General features: G+C 47.1%; 3 protein-coding genes across 3 annotated transcripts; 2 read left to right on the top strand and 1 right to left on the bottom strand.

Annotated features, from left to right (window-relative positions):
• Window positions 1–106: 106 nt before the first annotated feature.
• LOC101876340 (thiosulfate sulfurtransferase) lies at window positions 107–8,870 on the bottom strand. The gene is made up of 2 exons (XM_005150383.2): window positions 8,241–8,870; window positions 107–593 (listed from the first exon to the last, which is right to left on the bottom strand). Exons 1-2 carry the CDS (start codon window positions 8,824–8,826, stop codon window positions 295–297), a joined length of 885 nt encoding a protein of 294 aa, XP_005150440.1. The 5' UTR covers window positions 8,827–8,870; the 3' UTR covers window positions 107–294.
• A 16-nt stretch (window positions 8,871–8,886) lies between these two features.
• On the top strand, window positions 8,887–12,597 carry LOC101876175 (3-mercaptopyruvate sulfurtransferase). The gene is made up of 3 exons (XM_005150380.3): window positions 8,887–9,039; window positions 9,716–10,368; window positions 10,976–12,597. The coding sequence occupies exons 2-3, from the start codon at window positions 9,774–9,776 to the stop codon at window positions 11,272–11,274; spliced, it is 894 nt and encodes a 297-aa protein (XP_005150437.1). The 5' UTR covers window positions 8,887–9,039; window positions 9,716–9,773; the 3' UTR covers window positions 11,275–12,597.
• On the top strand, window positions 12,405–25,724 carry KCTD17 (potassium channel tetramerization domain containing 17). The gene is made up of 8 exons (XM_005155229.2): window positions 12,405–12,427; window positions 19,639–19,846; window positions 20,474–20,582; window positions 21,811–21,902; window positions 22,849–22,944; window positions 23,286–23,411; window positions 24,129–24,271; window positions 25,627–25,724. The coding sequence occupies exons 1-7, from the start codon at window positions 12,405–12,407 to the stop codon at window positions 24,222–24,224; spliced, it is 750 nt and encodes a 249-aa protein (XP_005155286.2). The 3' UTR covers window positions 24,225–24,271; window positions 25,627–25,724.
• Window positions 25,725–27,345: the final 1,621 nt, after the last annotated feature.

Here is a 27,345-nt window from a genome sequence, read left to right as displayed (position 1 = left end):
AGTAAGCAAGGAAGAGTGCAGCTTTCTGTCATGTTACTACACTGCTTTTCCCACCCAGTACAAGCAGATCACAGGCAACAGAGAATTAGAAATAGTCACAGATGCATCAACTTAGAATTAGACTTTATTCATTGTGAGATACTGAAAGATCAATAGAAATCTACTGATCATTCTTAAAAAAACTAGCAAAATACAAATCAGCAAGTGTTTTCTTTACTTCCACCTCCTCCCTTGCCCTGTACCCTGGGCTGGAGGCAGCTGCTAGGTCTCATTGCCCAAGAAATAAGTGTCCCTTTAAGCCTTGTTGCGCTTCATCTCAGAAACCTTGTAGCGAGGTGGGGCACGGTGGAACCACTCTGACCAGGAACCATCGTAAACAGCCACATCACGCTTGCCACACAGGAAGGCTGCCAAGGCAATGTGACATGCCGTGACACCTTTGCGGCACGTAGCTGCCAGGGGCTTTGAGAGATCCACTTGCTTCTCACGGAATATTTCTTGGATCTCCTCTATACTCTTCTCATGGCCAGATTCTGTTAGAAATGATTGGAAGGGTATGTTCACCGCACCAGGGATATGACCAGATTCCAGCCCTACAAAAGGGAACAAGAAAAGGAAACGTGAGCAAGGAGACATTAATGTAGGTGATGAAAGACACCTACAAGATAGACATTAAAGAGACACCACTGCAGATACTCCCACTTTCTCGAAGATTGTCATTTGTTTCTGGTGATGATGAAGATGCAGCACAGTATGGGGCGAAAAAGAGGAAGACAAAGATTACTCAACTCTGCTGAAGTCAAAGACTCCAGATCATTTGCAAACTAATTCCCCCTTGACAGCAAGCAGAGGAAGGAATCAGAGCCCTACATGTGACCAGAATCAAAGAACCACCACAGAAAAAATCCTGATAGAGGCATTAAGCAATCTGTGCAAAGAGCAATGCAGCAATGCATTTCTGAGCTTCCCCAAGTATGCCAGTAGAGTGTAGTGACACAGCTTTCAGAAGCAGGAAGTGTGGCTTGTATGTGGAATTCATGAAATCAGTTATCTGTTCACAGTTTATTCCTTAAAATCATACTTGAGAAAAGCAAAGCAACCTTTACGTCAGCCACATTACTGCTGAGGCAGTTATCCCAGGGAAACGGGGTCACAGAAGTGAGAATATGGATTTTGTATCACTTTTTATCCACTCCATGAATGAAATCAACATGGGTTCTGTTTTTCTGCTGCTGCACTTCAGGCAAGCTGGAAGTTGTATCTGAAAAATAAGGTTTTTATAAAGAAGCAGATATAAAAACATGATGGATATGATTTTCAACACGCCCTTCAAATTCACACTCTGTCACTATAAGCTTAACCGAAGTCTGTTAACACTGAGTAGAAGCTTTTCCACTGACTTTGAGAGGCTCTGGATCAAGCCTCATTGGAGCAGGAAATATATTGAAAATGCATTTCAGGGAATTTTGTTTCTAGGTTTGAACTTCTAATGAGACAGCCCTAGGAAAGTCACATAAACACTAACCTTTCACTGACATTTTTCCACTTGCCTAAGTCATCAGGGTAACTGATCTCAAGAGATGAGAGAGATTGGGGCAGGGAACCTTGGTCACAGTCAAATGATTAAAGTACACCTAACTGGAGATTGACATGACACATCATAATGACACTGCAGTTTAGTGATATGCCATAAGGGAAAAAATGTTTTTGACGGGGTACTGAGGAGAGGACTTTTGCTCTGCTGGACAAAGACTGAGGGCCTAAAGACAATGAAAGTTGCCCTGAGTCAGCAATATGTCTCCCTGTTCCAGATGGATCTTTGTCTCTTGATACATTCTCCCAGAGTACCTTAGAAACCTGGCACTGTTGTCTACTAGTCACCTCATGCATCCTTCAGAAGTCTTTATCATTACAGGGAGAAGGTGGGACAGAAAAACTGTTGACTTCTGGAGGGACTAACATAAAAAACAAAACAAACAAACAACACACCAAAAAAAGGCAGTATTTTGGATCGATGCTTTTACCACATCTTCTCCATTTCCAGAAAACAACAGTTCATCATTTCAGTACAGAGAACTGCAAAATCCATGCTCATTAATACAGTGTTTGTATGACAGAGGGGAAATAAAAATAATACAAATGAGTGGGAGAAAACCTTGTTTGCAGTTCCCAGGCTGCAGAACTTATTGGAGAACTACATGCCTAGGTTAGGCTACCACCTTCCCACAAGAATGAATGGTCCCAATGCTGTCATTTGGCAAGGGATTTCTGCAAGACTGCTGCAGTACTGGAGACCATCCCAATACACACAAGTCTGTGAGCTGTAGAACAATGCTCTCACACCACTCGGGGGCACTGGGAAGTGTACCAAGATCAAGAAGTCCTTAGGGCTGAACTAGAAGGGTAGGTTCAAAGAAGCTTGCTGAGCCACCGATTTAGTTCTTAAGTGTTGCAAGCCCCATGGTCATGATTGCTTTTCTAGACTGTTCACACATCTTAAAACAGGTCGTCTTACTGGAGACTGTTGTGACACTCTCACCATCCTTAAACAGCTCCTAACTAGGAGCTGAGCAGATCTGAAAAGAACAGTCGCATTTTACAGAGTTTTTGTCTTTGATCTATAGAGAGACTTCCATGCTTCAGAAATTCAAAAGTCTGTTGGAGTCAGAGACCAGTGCTTGCACACTCTGAGTGAAAGATAAGGAATTCTGTAGAAAATGTATCTACCCATGTATGTTGGTGTTCAGCTGAAAGAAAGAGCTGACATTGCACAACCACAAACCCTTGGACTGCCTAAAAAGTGCTCCTGAGTGGTTGAGGAAGTTTATTAGCTTGCTCATTTCTAGGACAAGAGCAGAGAAACACAGGACTGGAAGGTAAGGATGGATGCATCTGGGATCTGAACAGGCAAGAGGACACGTCTGCTCCTGCCTCACGTCCACAGAGTATACTCCACACCAGATTTATGTATTCACCCTCAGAAACTCCAGGAAGGAACCCTAGGATTACAGAGCCTGGCTCCCAGCTACTACAGTGATCACTTTATAGGCTTTCTCTCATAAAAGCACCCTTCCCAGAACGAGTTTGGATTCTTTCCATGAAACTTCCCACTGAGGCACCTCCTTGACCACGTGAGGAAGAACATTAATTTCCAACATTAAGTTCATCACAGTCAGTCCATACATCATTTGACCTTGAGTTAACATTGCCCTGTGACTGAAATAGTTTTTCTCCTTCTCTACTACTACTACTACATGCTGATAGTGAGCACTTAGCACTCCCAACAGCCTTAGTCTAAACCCAGTAAGAAATCACAGGCTTTTCTCTGCCTCAGCCACCCCAGAAATAGTTCTAGCTGACCATCAGGCTTTTGGGTAAGGAACTGGCATTTCCTAGCATCTCAACTGGTAGACAGGAGGTTAAAAACTGCTATTTCCAAGGCAAAATCATATTTGAGTTCATTGCAGCCAACTAATCCAATCCAAGTCTTACCCTATTCTATTGCTTCCAAACGTAGGGTCTCCAGCTTGTAAGAGAAACACACGCAATAAGGTATTTCAGGGTACTAAGCATCCAACCTTGCCCTCTGTAGCATTGTACCTCCTGTCAATTCTATGACTGCAGATGGTACCTCACATAATACTCCCCATGTGATCATTTAAACCTCCCCAAAGCTCTGCCAGCAGCATATTTCAGTAGCAACTCCCTATTTTCAGTGCCTTGATGATTCAGAAAATATGAAATAAAACACAGAAGCATAATGATGGGGACTGCTGGCAACTTCTAGCCCCACAGATCAGCTTTCAGCACAAGCTATTCTTATCTCTCTTATCTCCCATTCAGTCTAATTTAAACTAACAGTACTTGTGCTATTTGCCTTTTTCTCACATTGAATTAATAATTATCCCTCTAATATTATGCCCAACGTATTAATGAAGTCCAAATGGAACAAGTCTACCTTGAAGGTGCTTTCAATGGCTGGAAGAAAAGATCAGACATAACTTCCAGGCATGTATGTTCCCATTTCTCTTACCTGGCAAATCAATTCTGTTGGCAAGGAAATAGAGTCGTTAGCTGCAGTGCAAGTTTACCAAGGTATTTTATTCAATTTTGCCTTAATTTAAAATAATTTTCCTTGTTTGTTTGTTTTTTTTTTTAAAAAAAAACCTTTCAACCTATCCATGTTAGGATAACAGATCAAGAGCTGCCTAGGTCATGCTGTACCTCTTATCCTAAATACAAACACAAACTTTGTCAGTTTCTGGCCTACAGAACCATCCTCTGATTAAATATATTCTTGCCTCATGGAGTTGCAATGTCAAGTGACTGATTTTTGACACGGATTTGGGATGGAGATCATCTACATCACAGATTTGAGCACATGGATATATTTTGGTTATACTTCCTCTTTATAAATTATAATCTCCACTTCTTTTCCCTTCTTGCCACCTCTCCCTTTACTCTGAAGACTTATAGAATCATAAAATATTTATGGCTGAAAAGGACCTTAAGGTCATCTAGTTCCAACCCCCCTCCTATGGGCAGGGACACCTCACACTAAACCATATCACCCAAGGCTCTGTCCAACCTGGCCTTGAACACTGCCAGGGATGGAGCATTCACAACCTCCCTGGACAACCCATTCCAGTGCCTCACCACCCTCACAGTAAAGAGCTTCTTGAGCTTCTTCCTCCTCAGGAGGGAAAACTAAACCAAAAAGGTAGCACAGACTCTGTAATTCTGAGGCTGCATACACATAATCTTTCATCTGGAACACCTGCTAACTGCATAGCAACCCTATTTACTCTTTCTCTCCTTGTTCTCTTTTTATTCGCTTTGCTCCAGCAGGTTCTGTTATTTGTCTTAATTCCTTTTGCCAAGCCTCACTCAGCTTGGCTTCTGGCAATCCTCCCTCATAATTTGTAACCTGTAGTATGTTATCTTCTTCACTGTTTAATCCCCTTCTCCACATCTGTTAAGATTCTCTGCTTAAACGTTTGTTGGCATTTTTGTTGGCTATTTATCTAGCTATGACTACAGCTCCTTCTCTCTAGCCTTTCTCTTTACAATGAAAGCTCAGATGGAATTTCTTAATGTCAAAAAGATAAAACATGTGCCTTGTCCACATTTAATTCCCCGTGGTTTTGGAGTTGGCTAGCTGCAGCTAGCAGTTCCTTTCCAAATGCCTCCTCTGTCGCCTCCTTTGATCTCTCCCTTCCATTCAAATAGCATGCCTTGAAAGGAACCATCAGCGATCTCAACTAACCTACCGTAATCTCATCAGAAGGAACACTTTAAGCTTGGTCCTGGCCAGCTGAGAGACCTTGCAGTCAGATCACGTTGCCACCAACGTCAAAATACTGTGTGCATATACAGCCAGAAGACTCAACTCTAAAAACCAGTAGGGCCACGGTGCTAATTCTAGCAGCTGATGCTTGTCTGCCTTGCCACATGAATGGACAGCTTTGGATTGTAGGTTCCTGTGGGTTGAAACAGACTTTGGTAAAGTCTCTCACTCTCCATGTTGTGCTTTGAGTCACGGTCAAAGTAGAGCCAGTCCACTCCCAGCTGCAGACTCCACTTGAAGAAGAGAAGGAAGAAGCAGCAACATTTCTTTCTCATTCCCACTGAATGTTCAAGCTGAGCAAAAGCCTTATGTTTGGGGAAAGGAGGAATGAGATCTGGGAAAACAGGCAAAACCTAAAGAGTTCTGTATGTGCAGGGGAGACAAAGACTATCTAAGGGCTGAGAATGAGAAGAAAAATAGTGGGAAGCTCATGAAATGACTTTGACTTTGCTTTTTTTTTACAGGATGGATTTCTTGCCTGGCTACTTTCCCCTCTTCTCTCAGGTGTCTGCAAAAGAATTCAGAAATTCGCAACTTTTTGGTATGCATTTCTTCACCTATAATTCTTGTTCCTTTGTTTTCAGTGCCCAGCACTCAGAGAGAGTCAGCACTGGTAACCATCATGTAATTACTTTTATCATCTGTTCCCTGGATTGCCCGGGATTGTCTCACTTCACGCTGGTCACACAGACATGTACCCTACAGTGCCTGAGTAATCTGGTTGGATCATTGCTGAATCACAGCTGGTGAGCAGGCTTGAGTTACTAGTTCCTCCAGGAACACAGAACCCCGTGCAGGGACACCTTTAACCACTCAGTGCAAAGGTCAGAGCTGCACATCTGATTGGCTTATTGTGCACACCATGCATGAACATCCAAGCTTTTTCATTCAGAGCAATACCTGCATTTTTCTGCACCCTGTCAACTTGAGTAAAGCTCTCCCAGCAACTAAAAAATGACCACGTATTATGGCTTATTTTAAACTCTAGGTCTAAATCCCGGCAAGGTATCCGCTGCATAAAAATAAAAGAGAGACAACTGATTCTTACCACAGGGAACCAAAAAACTAAAGAGGCAAAAGAGTCAGCTGAAATTAGCCTCTTAGCCTCTTCCAGAGATGGAGTTCATGGAACTGGAGAGATTAATTGACTTAATTAGGAAGTCAAGAGCTGAGGCAATAATTAAACTGAAATCACCTGAGAACGCAGCAAGTTCCTTAACCTCAAGACCATTCTTCTTCTCTAAATTGTGGGCAAGGTTTCTCCTCCAATTGGATGACCCCTGTAATTAATCAGCATCGATTTCGAATTGCTCTTTTAGGTATAAGCTCTCCCTTCTACCCACTGTTGGCTGCAGCATAACTATTGGCTAGCCTGGTTCAGAATGCTGTCAAGCTCCTCTGGAACAAGTAGCTGCAGCTGGAATGCTTATCCTGTTGGATCTGCTGTGGGAAGCAAAACTGGACCACCACAAATAAACTGTTCCATGCTGACTCATTTCAAAAGAAAAATCTGTTTTCTAGAAGCTGTCAGGGGCTGCAGTGTTTGTCACCTGGTGAGAGCTCCTGCTTTGGGAAAGAGAATGCAAAATCCAGCAGCTCTTAGCGAGGAATGTTTTATTCGTGACTTGAGGTTAAATTTCAACTTTCACTTTGATGGGTTGCAGTAGACAAAGAAACAGAATGAGTGATAAGCCTAACCCCTCTCTCCCTGCAACAGTCTCCTCTGTCACTCCCATTACCTCTTTTAGCTTCCATTGTCTTGCACAGGTTGAGTGTGGTTGGGGGGGGGGGGGCTCACTGTAGACACTTATGCAAACCACGTGTACTAAGCCATTTACAGCCAAATGAACCTGAGGCTTGGACATGGTAATTATTTTAGGCTGTAGAGCTGCATGCATGTAAGATAACAGCCAGAACTGAATGACAACCAACCTGCAAGGCAGCGCAGCCCTGCCTAAGGACTGCTGCTCCTGCAGCATGGAGCTCGACTCAGACCCAACAACTCTCATTGAGCTTTTCTGTGCTTCGTTTTGGAAACTCTGGGTTTGTTTTTTTTTGGTTTTTTCTTTGTTTTTTTAAGCTATCTCTGTGATTTCCTTTCAGAGGGGAGGCTATTCTGGGATATACCAAGGCTTAAATTACACAGTAATGACCTCCTTTAACAACCAACTTCAATTTCATTCCAGGCACACTGCCGTACCAGCTGTCCCCCTTGCAGAGAACTTCTCCCACCCCTGCTGCTTCCATGTCCAGTGTTTGACCCAGGTAATAAAACCAATTTTTGTTCTGGCTTCTTGAGGCAGCCAAAACAGAGACCTTGACAGTCCATACATTTGGTAAAGATTTGGGGCTTTTCTTACTAAAGCAAAAGGTCAAAGAGCAGCTCAAGCAAGTTCTCTATTTGCTGGGAATCAGAGCAAGAAGGACAAAGTCCTTTGTGCTACTGTCTTGCCAAAGCCTGGAGTTTTGCTGCTGCATTCATTGTGGTGAGAGGTACCTATATGAATACTGATCATTTATGCATGTGTGCTGGTGTGAGACAGGACACCGAACACACTCTGGGAGCTCTTGCCTCCTGTGGTTGCATTCTGCCTGATTACTTCTGCAGGGTGTGGATTGGGGGATCCTGGAGCCAACTGACTGCAGGCCTTTTCTGCTGTTTCCTCCTCCAGCTTTAAAACCAACCACAAGGAAAGCATTCTGTGGGGGCACTGGCATCTGAATGCCCGACTATGGATCCCTTCAGGTAAATCAACAAAGTTAGCCTAAGGCATGCCTGTTCATTAGCAAAATCCATTTGCTGGCTGGGAGGAGTTGCTATGCCCAGGCTCCTATCAACACTCATCCATCCCGCTTTGGTGAGCAGGGCAGGCGTTGTTGCCACCTCCATTACCTTGGTCCAGCTCGGTCCCCAGGAACCGGCCCTCAGGACGGGAATCCACCACCTGGAACTGCAGGGACCCCACATTCTGTATCATCTCCTCAAAGGTCTTCAGCAGGCTCGTGTTCAGCTTGGCCTTAAAGACAGCCGGGGTGGGCTGGCTGACCTCTGCTGTGACGGGATGACCCTCCTTCACCCAGTTCTTGAAACCACCATTCAGCACTGAGACCTCCTTGTGCCCGAACACCCGGAACATCCACCAGGCACGGGGGGCATAGAAGGTGCCCAGCTCGTCCCCGTCATACACCACCACATGGGTGCTGTTACTGACCCCCAGGTGCCCCACGTAATCGGCGAAGTGGGATGCGCTGGGCAGCATGAAGTCGTAAGGGGAGGACTTATCCCGGCACACCTCGATGTCAAAGAAGGACGCGCCGGGGATGTGCCTCTCCTTGAACTCCTGCCGGGCGTCTCGCTCCTGCAGCGGGTACCAGGAGGCGTCCAGCACCCGCAGGCTCGGCCCGACCCGGCCGGCCCGCACGGCCTCCGAGAGCCATTTGGCCGTGACCAGCGGCCGGCTGAGGACCTGCGGCGCCATCTCGGACCGGCGAAGCCAGGAGGGGGCGCCGCTAGCGGGGACTCACGCACAAAATGGCGGCGGCAGAGGGACGCGGGTCGAGGGGCGGTGCGGGGCCGGGTGGCACCGCCCGGGACCGGCCCGCTGGGAGGGTACCGGCTCCCGCCTCCCGGTGGCGGCCATGGCTGGGGGGGACTGAGGACTGGCGCTGTTCGGCTGAGGCCTAGCACGGAGGTATGGGGCCGTGTGGTGGGCTGGTCCCGCTCCTTCACCCCTGCTGCGGGGAGGGAACCCCGGCCCCGCCGCCGCTGGGGTTGAGGGTGTCCGGGGCCGGAGGAGTCTCGGCGGGGGTCCAGCCTGCGTGAGGGGCGGCATGGCCCTGGTCGGAGCTCGGCTGGAGGTGTGCTCTGGGAAGGGCAGTACGGTCTAGTGTGAGGTGTACTTGTCTATGGCAAGGGGTTGGAACTAAATGATCTTAAGGTCCTTTCCATCCCAAACCCTTCTGTGAGTCTATGATTCTGTGGTGACAACGGTGGAGCAGAGTGCCCTCCTTGTGAAGCTGTTTCTCTGCCCGCGGCATTTGATCCCCTCCGATCAGGGGCCCTGGCGCTGCCCCAGGCACTGCCCCACTTCCCTCTTGTTGCTGTCAGTGCTGCCTGATGGTTGCTGGAGGGCTGAAGTGGGCTATGGGGGATGTGTGGAGGGCAGTGCTGTACCATGGCTGGTCATGCTCGGGGCAGGGTTAGGGCTGAGCTCTGTGCAGCTTCTTTTCAGGACTGGAGCATTTCAAACTACTCTAGGCTTAGCCAGCACCTCAGTGCAGACACAGGTTTTTGTTCCCAAAATGCATCTTCATCTAGTTCCTTTTTGTAAGGCTGGTTTCTTATCTGTGCTTTTCCTTATTTTGCAGTGTGGTGAATTCAAGGAGACCCCAGAAATCAGGTAATCTTGGCCAGGACTCAGGAGCAATGTCGCAGCAACTCCTCTACCGTGCTCTGGTGTCTGCAAAATGGCTTGCAGAAGCCATCAAGTCCCAGCAAGCTGGTCTGGCCTTGAGAATCTTGGATGCATCTTGGTATTTGCCAAAGATGAAGCGTGACCCGAAGCGGGAATTCGAGGAGCGCCATATCCCTGGGGCAGTTTTCTTTGACATTGACCAGTGCAGTGACCGTACTTCACCTTATGACCACATGCTGCCCAAAGCTGATGACTTTGCTGAGTATGTGGGGAAGCTGGGTGTGGGGAATGATTCCCATGTTGTGGTGTATGATGGCAGCGACCAAGGCCTCTTCTCAGCGCCCCGGGTGTGGTGGATGTTCCGGGCCTTTGGACATGAAGCCGTCTCCCTTCTGGATGGTGGCCTGAAGAACTGGCAGCGAGAGGGGAATGCACTGAGCTCTGGGAAAAGTCAGGTAGCTCCCTCTGAGTTCCATGCGTCCTTGGACAAGTCCCTGGTGAAAACGTATGAGGACATCTTGGATAATTTGGATTCCCACCGCTTCCAGCTAGTGGATGCGCGTGCTGCAGGACGGTTCCGGGGAGTAGAGCCAGAGCCCCGAGATGGTAATGCGCCTTCTGAGATATTGGCATAATAGAAAGGGGCTTCATATGAGGTACCCATCAGTTTGACTCCTGTAGAAGTCATGAAAGGAAATATGGTTGTCCTTTATGGGGTGGGGCTTCAGGCAGTGTGTCCTCCTGTCCTCTTCTCCTTTTGATAGCAAGCGCTACTCTTTGAAAATTCAGGAGTGGGGAAGCAGTTTATTTTTTTCTCATGAGGGGCTGGGGTTAGGAACATGTCTTTCATGCACCTGAAAAATATTCATTGGTTTCTTCATGTACTGGTGCTACTCTTCTCTTCAGAAGGGCCTGTGGAGGTGCTTTAGCCAGTGTCATATTAGGGTGGGTTGCTCTGATGCCAGGAAGATGTGGACAAAGAACAGAACTTGACAGGATTGTGTCTATGTGGTAACCTGAAGGTTAGAGCCGTCCTTCCTGAGTAATTGGTCATCTAGTAAAGCAAAGGTTTGCTTTTAAAAAAAAAAGTATTTGTTTTAACAGAATACACTAAACAATAAATATTCCTCCCAGTAAAAGGGAGAATGGGTTTTGCAATAGATTTGTCCCAGGCAGTAGAGGTTAATTCCTATCTGTATTGCTTTTCCTCCAGGAATTGAGCCTGGTCATGTCCCTGGGTCGACAAGCATCCCCTTCACCGATTTCTTGACAGAGTCTGGCTTAGAGAAGACCCCTGAGCAGATCCGTAGTCTGTTCCAGGAGAAGAAGGTGGACCTCTTGAAGCCACTGGTAGCCACGTGTGGCTCTGGGGTCACTGCCTGCCATGTGGCTCTGGGGGCATACCTCTGTGGCAAACCAGATGTTGCTGTGTACGATGGGGCCTGGGTGGAATGGTACATGCGGGCACAGCCTGAAAACATTATTTCTGAGGGAAAAGGGAAGACAGTGTAATAAGCTGCTTCATCTCCCAGCTCTGCAGCTAATTTGCCTTGAAACTGGATGTGGAAAAGATGGGTTTAGCATTCCTGGCTAAGTAACTTGAGGTGATGGTTTTGGGTACAATTATGGGCAGATGGTGTTTTGGCACTTTCTCCTTATTCTACTGCTGCTGCTTAGGAGCATTAAAACGACCTGAGCAGCCAGTTTCTGGTGGGTTAAGCCCAGCCAGTAACTCAGAATCATGGAGCTGTTCACTCACCTTTGCCTCCTTCCCTCCCTGCCCCACTCTGGGTGGGATGGGGAGGAGAATCGAAAGAATGTAAACCCTACAAGTTCAGAACAGTCCAATAGCTAAAGTATAAGGTAAAACTACTACTACTACTACTAATGATAAGGGAAATAACAAGGGGAGAGAATATAAAACTAAAAGGAGAAAGGGAAAAAAACCCACAAACAATAAACACAAGTGATGCACAACACAAGTGCTCATCACCCACAGACTGATACCCAGCCCAGCCTGAGTAGTGATCAGTCACTTCCAGGTGACTCCCCCCACGTTTATATACTGGGCATGATGTGCTATGGTATGGAATACCCCTTTGGCTGGTTTGAGTCAGGTGTCCTGTCTCTGCTTGCTCCTGGCTTATTGTGCCCTTCCTCACTGGCAGCACATGAGACTGAAAAGTCCTTGATTGGAGTAGACATTACGTAGCAACAACTACATTTGTGAGTTACCAGCGTTGTTCTCAGGCTAAAGCCAAAACAGCACTGCATCAGCTAATAAGAACAAAAAAGTAACTATTACAGCTGAAACCAGGACACAGCTCTAGGTGGCCCTGCTTGAGCAAGTAGGGTGAACCAGTTGTCCTCCCAAGGTCACTTCCAACCTCAGCCATTCTGTGACACTCAAACTTTTTTAACCATATGACATAGAAGGGAGAGAATGCTGGTGGTAGCATGGGGAAGTAACAGTCAAGCCAAGCTCATGACTTGGGACATTGCACCATGTTCACTCACAGAATGGTCATACTTTTATAACTGTGCCTCCTTGCTCTCTGCCATTGTTCTAGAAGCCATCCATGTACTTTATGGCCATTTTGAATGCAAAACTTTGGGGAAGGACAGCTATTAAAGGAGCAAATATGGCTTTCAGGTTGGCACTTAGGTAAGATACTTGGTTGGGATGTCTTCTTGCACTTGGACTTGTAACTGCAATGTGTACTTAGCCAATTTTGCACCCTCATGGTCCAGAATTCCCCTTGAGAAAAAACATCCTGGGATTTAAAAAGGGTAAATAAACATGTGTTTCAAGGTCTTTCTGTTGAATGGAACTTACGTAACTTGCTTGGGTGATTCCTTTTCTGGAATTCTGTTTTTATGGGCTCACTTTGTCCTGATGATTTTAATGAGATGTTGCCTTGTCTCCATGAGTAGAACTGTGTCTCTTGCCCTCAGCAAGCTCTTTGGCCCAGAAAAGACAATGGCATGTGTCTCTCTTTTGTCTTCTTCTCCTTTCACTCCTTGTTCATTGGCTTTTTGGCCTAAAACTCCATGTTAGTCACTCACAGCTCTGTTTTTCAGACTGGTTGCCAGCTCACATGGTGAAAATTGGACTGCATGGGTGTTTCTGCTTTTTCCGTGACACTTGCCATATAACCTTAAAATCTTCAGGAAACTAAGACCTGCAGAGGAACAGCCCACAATGGCATGTACCTTTTCCCCAAAATCCTTGACATACGTTTCAGAGTTGAAATTCCCCCTGGGTATCAAGAATTTGTTCTATGTAGGATTTTCTCCCCTTAAAAAAAAAGGGAGGGGGAGAGAAAAGAAATTCTGCACCTATTGCAACAGGTACCTGTGGACATCTGAGGATGATGGGGTCATCCTTTCTAGGTGATGCTGTGAATGCTTATGGTCACAGATTTGCAGCGTCCCCTCCTATCCATTGGATACTTCCGTATTGGAGAGTCTTTATTTGCATTTCCTTTGACCTGCGTTGGCCAGAGTCCTGACAAACTGGGCTTGCCTTGCATGCAAGCTCCACTGTTGCTCACCTCCTGTGGAGCTAGTGTTTCACTGTCCATGTGATTTCTTCTTCTGTTCTTCCTGTTCACGAGTCAAGCTTGGCCCTTCTTTCTACTCACTTCAGTGACTTGAAAGTATTCAGTTTCTGTACTTACAACGTAACAACCTTACAAGTCTAACAACCTAACTCTTCAGGGACTTGGGGCTGGCATTATAGCAAGTGTTCAGTATAAGTGTGCAGGGGTCTGAAATGAGTGACCCTTTAGTACACAGTGCCAGACACAGATCTGAATAAAATAATAAACATTTATATTTGCCAGCTTCCACTTAGTTCAGGCTTAGATTTCCCAAAAGGGCTTCCTTTGTAGGTTACAGCATGCCCTGCAAATTGTTAAGACTTTCTGATTTATGGTTTAATTAATTTTCTTCTCCTTCCTGGTAAGGAAAGGTTTTCACTCCCATGCTTTATGAATTTCTCCACCCAGGCAATCACTGTGTTCTTAAAGGCTGTCAGCAACACTTTGTGTTATCCCAAGTGGGGTAATTCTCTAGCAACTCTTTCCTGCAGGGGAAAGAGAAGAACTAGTCCGCATGTCATGTAGGACATCTGATTGCAGTCTGTAACTACAACCTTAAGTAACACTTAAAAAGAAACTTTTAAAGCTGAAGTGTGGTGTTGACATGAAAACAAAGGGATAAGCACTGGCTGGGAACAGCAAGTGGTGCAAAACTGTGGAGGGGCCTCCCAGTCTGGGCAAGGCAGGTGCTGCTTTTTAAGATGCTTTAAGAAGACACACAGACAGTGCTATCTAGTATGGGATCTTACAGCAGGATCTGGCTTATGACATCTTTTCAGTCCAGGCATTCTGGTTTCTCCAACCATCAGCCACATCAATGCTAACTAAGAGTCTTTCACGTAGTTGGTTATTAAGGTTTTAACACTCTGTGTGTTGTTTGGAAGGTAAGGCTAACTTTGTGAATGTGTTCAGGCTCCTATATACAAACAGACAGAGTAGTGCCCATTCTCCAGGAAAATTTCATTAGTAGAGAAATTTGACATATTCTTTCAGAGTTTGTTGTCATTTCTGACAGTCACTGGCTTTTGCTCTTTCGGAACATTTGGTAATGCAGTTAAAACTCTGTGTTTCTTTTTTTCCCACTGACCCCAGCAGTCCCTGGGGTAAGTGGGAATCACTGTGATTCCTCTCAAGACAGCTGCTTTTCTGTCCTGTGTCATGGAGGTATCTAATGTAGCCCAGCCATCCACCCAGAGAACATTTCCCTCTCCCCTTGCTCTACATCATGATTGTGTGGTTTGTTGACATCCAGCAGGGCTGTTCCTCCTCTCTGGTACGTGTGCAAGGCTGGCAATAGACAACTGCCTTTCTGGCTGGATTTTGAACCACGAAATCCCATTGGTTCTTCAGTTTCCCAGCTTTTGGCAAATGTTTTACCAGATGCTTAGCTGTGCCTTGAATCTTCCACAGAGGAGAAATTGAGAACTTCCTCCACACAAGATACTTTGTCTTTCTAGGGTATACCCTGTTACATCACATAGCAAAAGTCTGTCCAAGTGTATCTTCACATATTCTGCCTTCTTTTAGTTGAGATCTGTTGTCAGGCTGCAGGCAAAACACTGGGTACTTTGTGGAGACTGAGACAATGTTTTCAAAGCCTGGAGACTGCAAAACCTATTTTGAGCCATAACAGATGCTACTGGACATATGGAACAGCTGAGGGGACTTGCACTGGGACTGTAAATGTTCTGCAGATCTTTATGTCCCTGACTCAGTGGGTGGGTTTCCTGTAAGAACTGGAAACTGGGAAGGCGAAAAGTGGATATAAATGCAAATCACTAACATAAATGACTCTCTTGTGGAAAATTTGCCACATGGAAAGGGGAGTAACATATCTTTGGTGTGATAAGACTCATAATGGCCAAAAAATAGCCTAAACCCCAGCACTAATGTAAGAAGAGGGTCACACTGATCTGTGGCTAACTTGAGAATGGAGATCTTACAGCTCTTCATATGAATTTGAGAATCCGAGGCCATCATGTAAACTCTTTAATGGTTTATTGGTGTATGTGACCATCTGCAGTACTCTTGTCATGAAGCAGTTTTGGACTTCATAAGAGCAGTCTGGTAAGTGGTTCTCCAAAAGTAATCCCCACAGCCCTTTATTCCTCACAAGTCTTCTTTGTCCCATGCTTTCCTCTTCCTTCCCTACTGCTGCCTAGTAGTCAGGTTGCACTATTTCATACTCCACTTCCCAGTGAACCTTTTGTTCCCCTACAAACTCCCAAATTCTAAAGCAGACCTTTTTCTGCCAGCACACTGTCACTTTGTACTAATGACAACTCTATAAGCAATGGTAATTGCTATTACCTGCAGGGGCTTTTCTTGTTCCTCTCATCTCTCCTGATCCTAGCTTACAATCAGGTGCTATGTTCTGTTCTCTCTCCTCCTCCTAGCACTCTTCCAGCAGACGTGCTGAGTGATGCACATATACACACAGACTTAGCTCACAGACCGCACAAAGCACAAGGCATTAGAAACAGATTAGTTTGCATGTATGCCTTGGGGCCTTTCTCTTCCTCCTCCAGTGTGCCTGGCTCAGCTGACAGCCAAGCTGGGCTCTGTTGGTTACAAGTGAACTGTCTTCCTCCCACCCCTAAGACCAGTGTAAGGAATTTTCTTTGCCCAGTTTACTGTTGGCATAATGGCAAAACGTCAGAGCTTTGTGTGTTCTCCCTTCTGCACTTTCTATAGAGAAGAGGGATGAGATGGTTTCTTCTCCAGTGCCTCATGCCACAGTATGTTCACTACATAAATGATTGCACAGGTTTAATCCCAGATGTGTGTTCCCAGCCTGCCAGAGTGGTGACACTGTCTGGGCAAACAGAGGGTGATCCCTGCTCCCACTCCCACTGCACAATGCAACAATTCCCTAAGAATGATAGAAAGGTTTGGATTCTTTAAAGCTGCCAGAGTTGGAGCATCCACAGCTTATCTGGGCAGCCTGTGCTAGTGCCTCACCACCCTCATAGTGTAGAAATTTTTCCTAATGTCTAATCTAAATCTACCCTCTTTCATCCCTCTGGATGGCAGCCCTTTCCTCCAGCATGTTGACCATACCACAGAGCTTGGTATCATCATCAAATGTGCAGAAGGGTGCACTCAATCCCACTGTCCATGTCGTCAACAAAGATGTTGAACAGGATCGGTCCCAACACTGACCCCTGAGGAACACTCCTCATACTGGTCTCCACTTGTGCATCAACAAGAGCAATGTCAGTGATACACCATGTATGTCATGTATGCAGCTGACTTGTCAGGCTGCGATATATGTATGGAGCTCTGCAGTGTGTGTGTATCTATCTCTACAGGTTTGTACTGCAGACCTGTTGGCTGCTGAACCAAGAGCTCCCCTGTTTGGTTTTCCTTCACTCTTTCTTCTTCAGCCCCATCACCTCTCTACCCAGTGGCTGTCCAGTTTTTTCCATGCCCCTAGTCTGTGCAATGTCCCTGCCATTTAACTGGGTACTCACCAGGGCCGTACAGCATTATCACACAATTGCACTGCCCAATATAAGCTCTGGCCTGCTCTTTTCTCTGTTTTTGTGCATGTGCTTTGTATGTATCATCAAAGCTGGAAGAACAGCCGTTAGATTATTTACATTTATTTATGCTCTATTTTATTGCTCTGTTTTAATGGACCTTAACAAGGGCATGCTGGTTGCATCTCAGAGCTGTATCTGGTGATGGTGTGCAAGTCAGGCCTGTATTTAGGCCATGCCATCAAGTCATCATAGCATTTCATTTGGTAACTCATCACAGATTAACTTGCTCCTAAAAAGGATTTTAATGTACCCTGGTGAGCACTCTGGCCTAAGGGGGTTTCCAATTAGTTTTGTGCTACATGTTGCAGAAAAGAAGGCTCCGTGAATGGGAGTGGTGTACCTTGACCTCTTTCCTTACTTTAGATTTACCAACTAACATTTCACATCATGGCCCTGCCCTGAGCAAGACTTAAGTGCTGACTACAGTTGGAGGCTGATGTTGACAAAAGAAAATGTGCTCTGCATACAGGTCATCCCTGACCTGTGAGCAGCATTGGCATGGGAGAGGTTGGGGAAGAAGGTGTTGAGAACAAGAAATGGACCTAAAGGGGAGCAAGAAACTGAGGGGCTGTGAGAGACAGTATGAACCCTTGGTAGAAGAAGGAAGAAAACTGAGGGAGGGCAGATTTCTTGGAGGGGGAGATAAGGGGCTACAGGCTGCCACCTCAACTACTGCATTCATATCAGAGAGCCACAGTCCTCACCCTAATTCTCTGCTGGAGCTGCAGCCAGCACAGACAAGGTCCTGGAACTCTTGCACACCAGAGTGCATGGAGAGCCCTCAGGTTTGCCATAGTTTGACTCCAAGCGAGTAGTAGAAGGGCAACAATCCCAGAGTTGTGGTTGCACTGTGTGATGCTTCAGCTCAGGTCAGTGTTAGTCTGAGCATCTTTGACACACACCATTGCTCAGTAGAAACTGGTCCAAGATCTGGACACTAATCTGGGACAAGGTCTGCTCCATATAAGTAGGCAAAAATAATTTTTCATCCTCTCCATGTTTTCAGTCTCTCCAGTGCTGGCCTGCTGCTGATATAAATTGAAGGAGATCCAGAGTTATCTGAATTTAGACCCTGCAGCAGCTAAATTGTTCCTGTGCCTAAATTAGCTGAAGGTCAGTGATCTTGAAACCTTTTCCGTGTTACCCTCTCTTCCCCTACTCCCCTTTGCACTCCTCCACAGCAGGAGCAAAGTACACACACAGACTGTTGTTGTGTAGGAAGTCCTGGGTGATTTGGGGGAAGGGTGGTGCTGCCTTCAGGTCCTGTAATGATAAAGGGGAGAGATTTGTAAGTAAAGGAAGGGGGAAGGACAAGAAGAAAAGAATAAGAGAGTAAAACTTAATGTTTCTTTACCCACCCTCTCCCATCAGTAAGACCCCAGCTCAAAAGACACAAAGATCTAGGTGCAAGATAAAGTGTCTGCAGGGCACCAGGGTGTCTCTGCAGTGCTGCATTGCACTGTCAAGGAAAAGCCAGAAACTTGCTTAGGAGAAGAAAGGTTTTGAGGCACATTCAATTGGAACATCAGCCTTTCCCATCCATTCCTAATATGCTCGAGCTGCTGGCAAGCACGGCTGGGCTTAGGTGGAAGTGGGGAATGCAGAGCTGCTGGAGAGAGAGCTCATTCAGGTTGTGTTGTGCCAAGGAGAGAACAGAGTCCCAGGGGACATGAGTTGCTGAGCTTCAGGCAGGAGTAAATGGCAGAGCGAGGGCTCGGTTTGGTAAGGCAGTATTGGCACATCAGCCTCAGTGGGTGATATGTGCCTGGGGCAGAGGTGAAACACACAGAGCTCAGTTAAAATCTGAGCTCTCTGTTGCCCAGACACAAACAAGGATGTCAGGAGCACAGGGGAAGGATGCAAGGGGTCTCTCTCTGGCATGGTTTGTGCTAACGGGAGGAGTTTGCTGAGTCAGCGACTCTTCTGAGCTGTAAGACAAATTATCCCTGCCCCCTGCCAGCACTTCATGCAGATCCAGGATACAGTTCCCAGAAATGTCCATACATATGTTAACAAGAAGGCAACTGTCTGCACATCTTGCAGCAAGAACAGCATGGCAACTGATGCAGTACTGAGCTGGGAGCCTGAGCTAATACGTTCCCTGAAGGGAAAGCTGTGCAGTACAGCGCTGATGGGCTTAATCTGCTGACTGCCCGGGAGCAGGTTGTTCTGCCTGACTCCAAGGAAGCTTTCAGGCAAGACCCACGACTGGAAGCAGGCAGATTGCTAGGCGCAGGGCTGGGGTCATGTAGTACAGTGCAGCCCCCTTCATTACAACGTCCTAGTTGCAGGGATGGAAGCATAGGAAAACTACAATTCCCAGAACCCTTTTGTGCATGTCCATGCAAACTACAGTTCCCAGAACCTTTTAATGAGCCAGAGAGGATATCTGTGGAAATAGATGCTGACGATTTTTGCATAACAACCTGCAGCGCCTAAGTGCTGGCAGCCCTTGCTTAGTGATAATGGGAATAGGAGAAAAGCGAGGGAGAGTCAGTGCTGTGGAGCTGTGGTTTTGCCCACCCATTATAGCCGCAGTGATATCCTCCAGCACAGAGCATCCTTTCTGCCCTCAGGACTCCCTTGGCAGTCACAGAGAGGACTCTGGCCCCAGGGAAACACGGCTACTGCGGAGGGAGAGGTGGATAAACTACAGATCCCGGCATTCTCCGGGAGACAGCACCTGCGGCAGTCCCTGCATGCTTGGGGGGGGGTGTGGGGTGTGTGAGGATGAGGATGGAGGGCGGGGAGGACACGCAGGATGCCGTGGGGCTAAGCTGCACCTGGAGCATCCCACCACCCACTGGCACTCATGCCAAGTGGGTGAGGCTCAATGTGGGGGGCACAGTCTTCCTCACCACCAGGCAGACCCTGTGTCGGGAGCAGAAATCTTTCCTGTGTCGCTTGTGCCAGGGCGAGGAGCTGCAGTCGGACCGGGTAAGGCAGCTGGGTTGCCTCCCGCACTGTACCCCACAGCATGGGGAGGGCTGGAGGGATGCAGGGATGGAGGCAGACTCTGAGAGCTGCAGGAGTAGCTGAGTGAAAAATGCCTGCTCTTTCTCCCCCCATCTCCTGGGAAGGATTTCCCCTCCCCAGATCCCACTGTGTTGTAGCCTTTTACCTGTCTTTCTGGAGCTGGGGAAAAGAGAAGACATCCCTCCACCCCTGCTCTCCTGCCTCGCCATCACCCCATATTCCCTGTATCTAGCTCCCAGCTGTATCTGCCTGCCTCGGCCTTGTCCCCTGTAAAGGACCTCTCTGCTCCCTCACACCAAGCCTGTATGCACAGTTGCAGAAGGAGACTGAGGGCTGTTGTTTTGGCTTTCTCAGCTCAGTTGGTTCATGCTGAGGTGGGCCCATTAAACATACAAATGGAGGAGTTACAAACTAAGCTGGGCTGACTTGGGTAGGGACTGTCAGTGGCCCATGGTTTTTGAAGAGTCTTAGAAATAGTGGACTTTTTTTTGCTTAGGTTTGTATTTTTTCTTATAGTTTGGAGTATTTGAGGGTTGGTTACAAGTTTCCCATGTTTTCTTTCTCCTCGTGGTCCATCTCTGTTGCTAGGATGAGACTGGTGCATACCTAATAGACCGGGACCCCACTTACTTTGGACCAATACTGAATTTCCTCCGTCATGGGAAGCTGGTTCTGGATAAAGATATGGCTGAAGAGGGTGAGTCTTGGAGCTCATAAGCTTCCCACCTAACATCGCTGCTGCAGTCAGGACACAATAGCCCTTGTTGTTGATCTTGTTGTCTCTCATTCTCTTTCTGGAGGTTGATATGAGGGGATTTGAGATGGCTATCTCTGCAGCTCTTGGAAAGCATACCAATGTTTCCTATTCTAAAGGGGTTTGGAGTAGGTGAGGAAGGTGTCCTACAGGTGTTGTGGCTTTGTGACTGTTCATTCAGCAGAGATGCCACCAAGACTGAAATAGGCAAGATCTCTCAGTCTCAATAAGCCATTTTTTACTTGTTTCTGATCCACTTTTAACAAGACCCCATGACTAAGTTTTCTATTAATGCTTGAACATTTCTAATAAGGAATGAACCCCCAGAAGACCAAAGCCAAGCCTCTCTCCTCTACTGACTGTAATAAAGACCGTTAATCAATGATATGCAATGTATGCTACTAGTACTGTGATGGGTCATGGGCTGCAGCAATTCCAGTGGAGCAAGCCAGACAAAAAGCATCTCTTGTTTTAGGTTTACAGGAGGTCCAACGGGTAACTCAGTAACATCATGGTGTTACCAGCCAGCAGTCCCTGATGCCTCGTTATTTTGTTGGATGCTATGGTCTAATAAGGAGCCGAGTGCAAAGTCAGGCTGTGCTGTTCAGCCCTTGCCAAGCACAGTTTCTGCATGTTGATTAGTCTTCTTGCCTCTCTCTCTTAGTATTTTTACCTAATGCAAGAAAAGTTTTCTTCAGGGTCATTTTATGAGTTGGAAGTCCAAAAATATATCTAGGAAATGTACAGAATTATAATAAACACAGTTCTGAGGTTGTCTTTTAGTGACAGCACCAGAATAAGTTGTAGCTCTCTGCCTTTAGGAGAGGGGCCGAACAAGGTGATAATTAGTGGTCATCTAGAGAGGCTGGAACCTACATTGTTTGGCCAGTTACCTGGAAAAAGTATTAGCAGTTCTCTGCACAAGCCTTCACTGGCAGTACCTGTTTCTGTAATATCAGGCAGCATAAGGAATTAGGGTGAATATTAGAGATGCAATGCAGAGAGACAGGGTTCTGTTCTTTTCAGTAAGAGTTTCAAGCAACAGAAACTTGTTGAAAAGCGAGGCTGCAGCGTCATTTCTCCCTAAGGATCTTGGGAAGCTCAAAACTGATCTATTGCAAGCCAAAAGCCAAAGATGGGCTGTTGAGTTTTGTGGTCCTGTCTTTCTCAGGTGTGCTAGAAGAAGCTGAGTTCTATAACATTGGTCCTTTAATCCGAATAATCAAGGACCGACTGGAGGAGAAGGACTACACAGTAACTCAGGTATGGAGAGAAATGGCAAAGGAATAGATAGTGTCGGGTGGGCAAAGAAGGGCATGTGTAAAAGGAGAGTTGAGTCTAGAGGGAGAGCAGGCCTGGAAGAAGCAGCAAGGAATGGTAAGAAGCAACTAATTTACATTTGTGTGCAAATGTCTACATAACAAAATATTTTAGGGAACAAGCTATCATAATTTTTAATTGCAATAAACAAGTTACAGGCTTGTTTTGCATCTCCTGAAGTAGTGCTGGGTATAGCTCTTGAAAGCAAATCAGCTCCTTTACCATTTGGAAGAAGGCAGTTGGTTGCTGTAGGATATCTAAGAATGTTAGTGAGAAGAGTAAAGATGTCATGTGGAGGAAGGCTCTGGTGCTGGGAGTCCTGGGAGTATAATCACAGTGAAAAGAATGGGGATACCTGTAGAGAAACCTGGAAGGAACAGGTGAAGATATGTCTGTGGAAAAGTTGGATGCAGACAGTGAGGCACAAGGAATCAAACCTATGGCACAATCACACCTTGTCTTGCTCAATAACCTTTTAAAATCCATCTTCTGGGAGTTTTGGCTGATACCTCACTTTTCATCATGTCTGCCTCAGGTTGCAAGCCTCCAGCAACACAGTCACTTCGTGTTCTCAAAACCCCATCAGCATCTGTGGCATTTGCATAAATGGCTTTGTAACAACAAATGCAAACTCCCTATCAGAAGATCCCAGTATCTTCTGGGAACAATGCAGGAAGCACTCAGCTCAGTCCCTCCTCTCTAGAAATGTTATTCTTGCTCCCCGTGATAGCATAGTAGAAAGTTGGGTTGTGGTTTCACTCCTCTTTAAGTTGGGACATGGGGAAGAGGAAAGATCTGTTGAGCAGGGGTACTACCACTTCATTCTGCAGGAGGGCAACAGCCTTTATCATCTCACTGTTGTCAACATGCCCTGCAATTTTGCTGTCAGGTACCTCCTAAACATGTCTACCGTGTGCTACAGTGCCAGGAAGAGGAGCTCACTCAGATGGTTTCCACTATGTCAGATGGGTGGCGCTTTGAGCAGGTATGGAGAAGGTAGAGGAGGGTGGGAAGCAGTTGCCTTTTGGGGAAAAGATCGTGGATACCATACAGTACACAGGCAAGGCACCTTTCTTCTCTGAGATTGTTGGGTCAGTCATTGATGGTACTATCAACAGTGGCTCTGTTTTGCCCCTTCTTTAGAGGTTTGGAGGATGCTCTATGACATTAAGCTGTTTTGCATCCTGACTGACTCCTCTCCTGGTCTTTCTGTTGGGGGTGTGAACTGGACTCCATGCTACTTGGTGGGCTTTCTGCCTTGCTCCCCAGGTGGATTGGATGTTTGCAATAACATGTGCTTGTGATTCTTGCTCTTGTCTTTTCTAGCTTGTGAACATTGGTTCATCCTATAATTACGGGAATGAGGATCAGACAGAGTTCCTGTGCGTGGTCTCCAAAGAGCTGTACAACTCTCCCAGTGGCCTGAGCTCTGAGCCCAGCCACAAAGCCAAGGTGAGACCAACATTTCTATGGCCCTGCTCCTTTTGCCTATGACATCCTTTACTTGTTTGCTCCCTCTTTCTTTCTTCTCTCCACTGTGACTGTGGGGCGCCTCAGTGGAGGAATAGAGGGGCTTGTCCTGGTGTTCAGCGCTGTAGCATTATACACATTGCCCAAAAAGAATGTGAGTTAAGAGTGGTGGTGTCTGGCTGTGTGTGGCAAATGGCTTTAGCAAGTGACCCTAGCACTCTCATGCTACTCTAACATCCCCCTCATGCCTCCTCATGACCATGCTATGTGTGTTACTCTGCCTGTGGAGTGTGATTTCCCTAAAGGTTTTGCAGTGTTCTCTTTCCTTTTGCTGAGTCCCAGCCTAAGAGACAGGAAATCATCTGTTCCCCTTTTGAAGGAAGGACAGAAACATGTGGCAGTGCATGACATGCTGTAGTTATCTAGGATACAGGAAGGACCACTAGTGACTAGTGGTGATTTTTTGGCAGTGGGATCACAGCACTTGTAAGTGGGTTAGATAGCCCTGATGTGATGCTCCGGAGGAAGACAAATCTCTATGCTCCCTGACCCAGAGCTGTCTTGGCCATGGGGAAAAGTCCCTTTTTATTTCAGTGTCATGACCATTGCTTTATTCCCTTGTGTGTCAGAAAGAACTGCCATGGCTCATCTTGCAAGTATCCACTCTTTTTTCCCTTTGTCCTGCATGCTGGGCCACAGAGCACAGAGGAGGACCTGGAGGAGGAAGAGCAGGATGTGGAGGAGGAGGCAGAGGCAGAAGCAGAAGCAGAGGAGAAAGGTGCAGCAAATCCTTGAGGAAAATGATAAAAATAACCCCCAGCATAGACCCATCCACCTTTCTGGTGAGAGCTCACAGCCAGCAGCAGGGAAGGACTAGGGCAGGTGTGGGGCATGGGGAAGTCCTTTCAAGGAGCAGGAGTTCTCGGGAGACAAAGCTGACCAAGGAGAGCTGTTACTGTGGCTGCTGCTTTGTATTTGAAACTGCTGGGTTTATTTATGGTTATACTTTTATTTGCAGACTGTACACCTGTTCAGGATTGCTCTGAGCTCCTTCTTCCTTCTGACCATCCTTCCTGCTCCCTTCCTTGTCCATCCCAGCACTGTCACCTCCCTCCCACCCTGTCCCACTCTCCAGCATCCTTCCCTTAGCATCCTTTGCTTGCCAGGGCTCAAAGTATTCCCTGCTCTCGACCCTGTTTCTCTCTGCTCCTCACTTTTCCTCCTCTGCAGGTATGTTACCTGTCTGCACTCTCAGCTCCCGCCAGCCTGAGCTCTGCATGAGTGACTCACTTCCCTCCTGTGGGTATGGCCCTGGTTTGTAGAGCTTGGGGAGGGGAAGGAGGGAGGGGAGGTTGACTCATCTCTAAGGAAGCTTTTCCAATTCTCATCCTATGTGTGTCTTTACCTGCCAAGCAGGCCCTACCGCTCTGGACCAGAGGCTCTACAGCAGAAAGGAGAGCAGAGTTGGTGGGAATGGATGCAAACTGGGGCGGGGGGGGGGGGGGGGGGGAAGTCTGCCGCGTGTCTGCCTGACACGCATGCCAGATTGCTTCTCCAGGCTGCTGCCTGCAGCTCCTCTGCCTGCCAGCCCAAAAGCAGTTTGCAGAAGGGAGCCTTTTATTTTTCTCTCCCTGCTCTCACTTCCCTGGACTTTTCAAAACCCCATGGCCTTTGGCAGGATAAGAGTGCAGTGGGAGAGGGTGGTGAAGGCAGAGCAGAAGCAGATAGTCCCCTCTTCAGATGCTCTTACAGCTGTGTGCAAAATGAGCCTCTGCTCTGCCTCCTGCTCAAGGAGGCTGTCTTACTGGCATGCGTGGGGCTGGGTACAGAATGCTTTAAAAGGAGGATTCTGCTCTCATACTGGAAAACCACGGGACTCTTGTTAAACCGGAGGTGCTAAGTGCCACTCTCCATCCTGGTGGAGGGCACTTGTTAGCTGGTTGACATTTCTCTCTCCTGTTCAAGAACCTCCTTGTCCATGGCTATGGGACCTGTTACTCTCTTAAAAGTCAATGTAAATCACATGTACCTGTCCTTCATTTTCTCTGTTCTCCCACCCTCACTTCTCATCTCTTTTATTTTGATTCTGTTATTATTTCCACTGTAATTTCCATTTTCCTGTTTCTCACTCTTCTCTCTATGCTCAATCTCATTTTTTCCCTGCCACTGATTTTGTTTCTCTCTTTCTATTCTCTAGCTGTTACAAGCCAGAGGTCTGAGGATGTGATCCCAGCACTGCATTCCAGACTTTTCATTTCTTGTTTATATCCTTATTTTTGTACTGCAGCATACGGCGACCCTCTGCCCTATGGTGACACCCCCCCCCCCCCCCAGTCTCCTTCACCCTATTTTACAAACTGACCTCGGAGACCTCAGCCTCCATCCCTGGAGGAAGGCAGATGCTGCATGAAGCCCCATGGCTGCTGTAGGGGCTAGGTGCCTAGCCCCCCCCCCCACCCCTCCCCGATGCTTAGCAGGCTGGCTTTCCTTAATGTCACAGTGGCCCCTGCTGGGGACATCAGTGATAAGCCATTGCAGTTTGCGGGCCCTTCCTCAACACCCTGAGTGCAACCGTGGCCCCGAGGTGGTGGCAGCATCAGAAGGACTACCCCTTGTCCTTTTGCTGTTGCAGGTCAGGGCTTGTGGCCATAGGGCAAACTGCTCTTTTCTGTGCCACCTGCACTGCTCGTGGGGTGTCCCTGTGCTGGGCATCACATCCTTGGTGCCTCCCTGCCTGTCTCCCAGAGCAGCCCTGTGTCAGCAGGGTGAGGAGATGGATGTGTATCCAGAACACGCTGGCATCTGATGTGGTGATCCCTGTCTTGGGGAGCGGGGTGTTGGCTTCACTGCTGTGCCTGAGGACACCAGGTTGTAACTCCCGAATAAAATTCACATTCTGTTCCTTGCCGCCTCTCATTTCAAGTGGCAGAAACGTAGTGCTGCAGAAGGGGGTAGTGGGAGCTGCAGGAGTTTGGATTCATCACCTGGAGCCACCAGAAGCTGCTTTTGCTATGCCTGTCTTCTGGGGGCTGGAGGTACTTCCCACTGCATTGCTACTGCATCTCCACTGCAGTCAACAGGGTATTATTGGTATCTGCAGCCCTAAATCATAATAGTAAGTGAGGACCCTCCATCTATCTAGCTAGACCCCATTGTGCCTGGGGGACAGCTGAGAATGGAGCATAAGGGTTTGAAAATTTTTACCAGTTCTCTGGCAGGATTGGAGTTTGGTGAAAAAAATACAAACCCCAAGATAATTTTTAACCAAGTAATGCAAACTAGAGCCAGAAAACCCCTCAAATTATTTTTGTTTCTAATTTCAGAGAGTGGCCCATTGTAAATATATACACACACATATATATATCTTCGGTAAAAAACCCAAACCCATAGCAGTTACTGTTTCAGCACTGAAGCCTTCTCCTCCACTTCCTGGATTCTCTTGAGTTAGGAGATGGAAGCAGTTGAGGTACCCTTACGTTAAAGATATTTCAAAGGACAGAGGGAAGGGGATGGGAGGCTGCTCTGATGGGCATTTTGCTGGGGAAAGCGCAGCAGCAGAGGCTGGGTGCTGCTCCAGCAGGGAGGCAGGACATGTGCCCTGTGGTGTGATGCTGGACTCATGCCTGGGAGTCAGTGAGATGTGAAGAGCTGCCTGGTTGAGCTGAGCAGCACACTGAGCAGCACGCACAGGCTAAGAAAAGAAGCAATTAGGGAGATGGAAGAGGAGGAGTGATGGGAGGGAAGGGGGAAGAAGGATGAGCAGCAGGAAGGAAGAGGGAGGCAGATTGATTTCACAGTTACTGGAATCTCTAACTACATCAGTCACATTTTTCTTTCAGCAAATGTTGCAGAATAAGATTGCAGCTGGATCACATGGTTCATGGAAAGTTCAGCTCCCCTTATTCCATCAAGTTGG

This window comes from Melopsittacus undulatus, chromosome 5, assembly GCF_012275295.1.
Source record: "Melopsittacus undulatus isolate bMelUnd1 chromosome 5, bMelUnd1.mat.Z, whole genome shotgun sequence".
In the NCBI taxonomy this organism is placed as follows: Eukaryota; Metazoa; Chordata; class Aves; order Psittaciformes; family Psittaculidae; genus Melopsittacus; species Melopsittacus undulatus.
Note: the sequence above shows the minus strand (reverse complement) of the source record. Positions and strands in the feature narration are given on the sequence as shown.

Coding starts and splice junctions, on each gene's coding strand:
- LOC101876340 (XM_005150383.2), bottom strand. CDS start 8,826: ATGGCGCCGCAGGTCCTCAGCCGGCCGCTGGTCACGGCCAAATGGCTC. Junction 594..8,240: donor GGGGACCGAGCTGGACCAAG/GTAATGGAGGTG, acceptor TCCCTTTTGTAG/GGCTGGAATCTGGTCATATC.
- LOC101876175 (XM_005150380.3), top strand. CDS start 9,774: ATGTCGCAGCAACTCCTCTACCGTGCTCTGGTGTCTGCAAAATGGCTT. Junction 10,369..10,975: donor AGAGCCAGAGCCCCGAGATG/GTAATGCGCCTT, acceptor CTTTTCCTCCAG/GAATTGAGCCTGGTCATGTC.
- KCTD17 (XM_005155229.2), top strand. CDS start 12,405: ATGGCTTTCAGGTTGGCACTTAG. Junction 19,847..20,473: donor AGGAGCTGCAGTCGGACCGG/GTAAGGCAGCTG, acceptor CTCTGTTGCTAG/GATGAGACTGGTGCATACCT. Junction 23,412..24,128: donor AGCCCAGCCACAAAGCCAAG/GTGAGACCAACA, acceptor GCTGGGCCACAG/AGCACAGAGGAGGACCTGGA.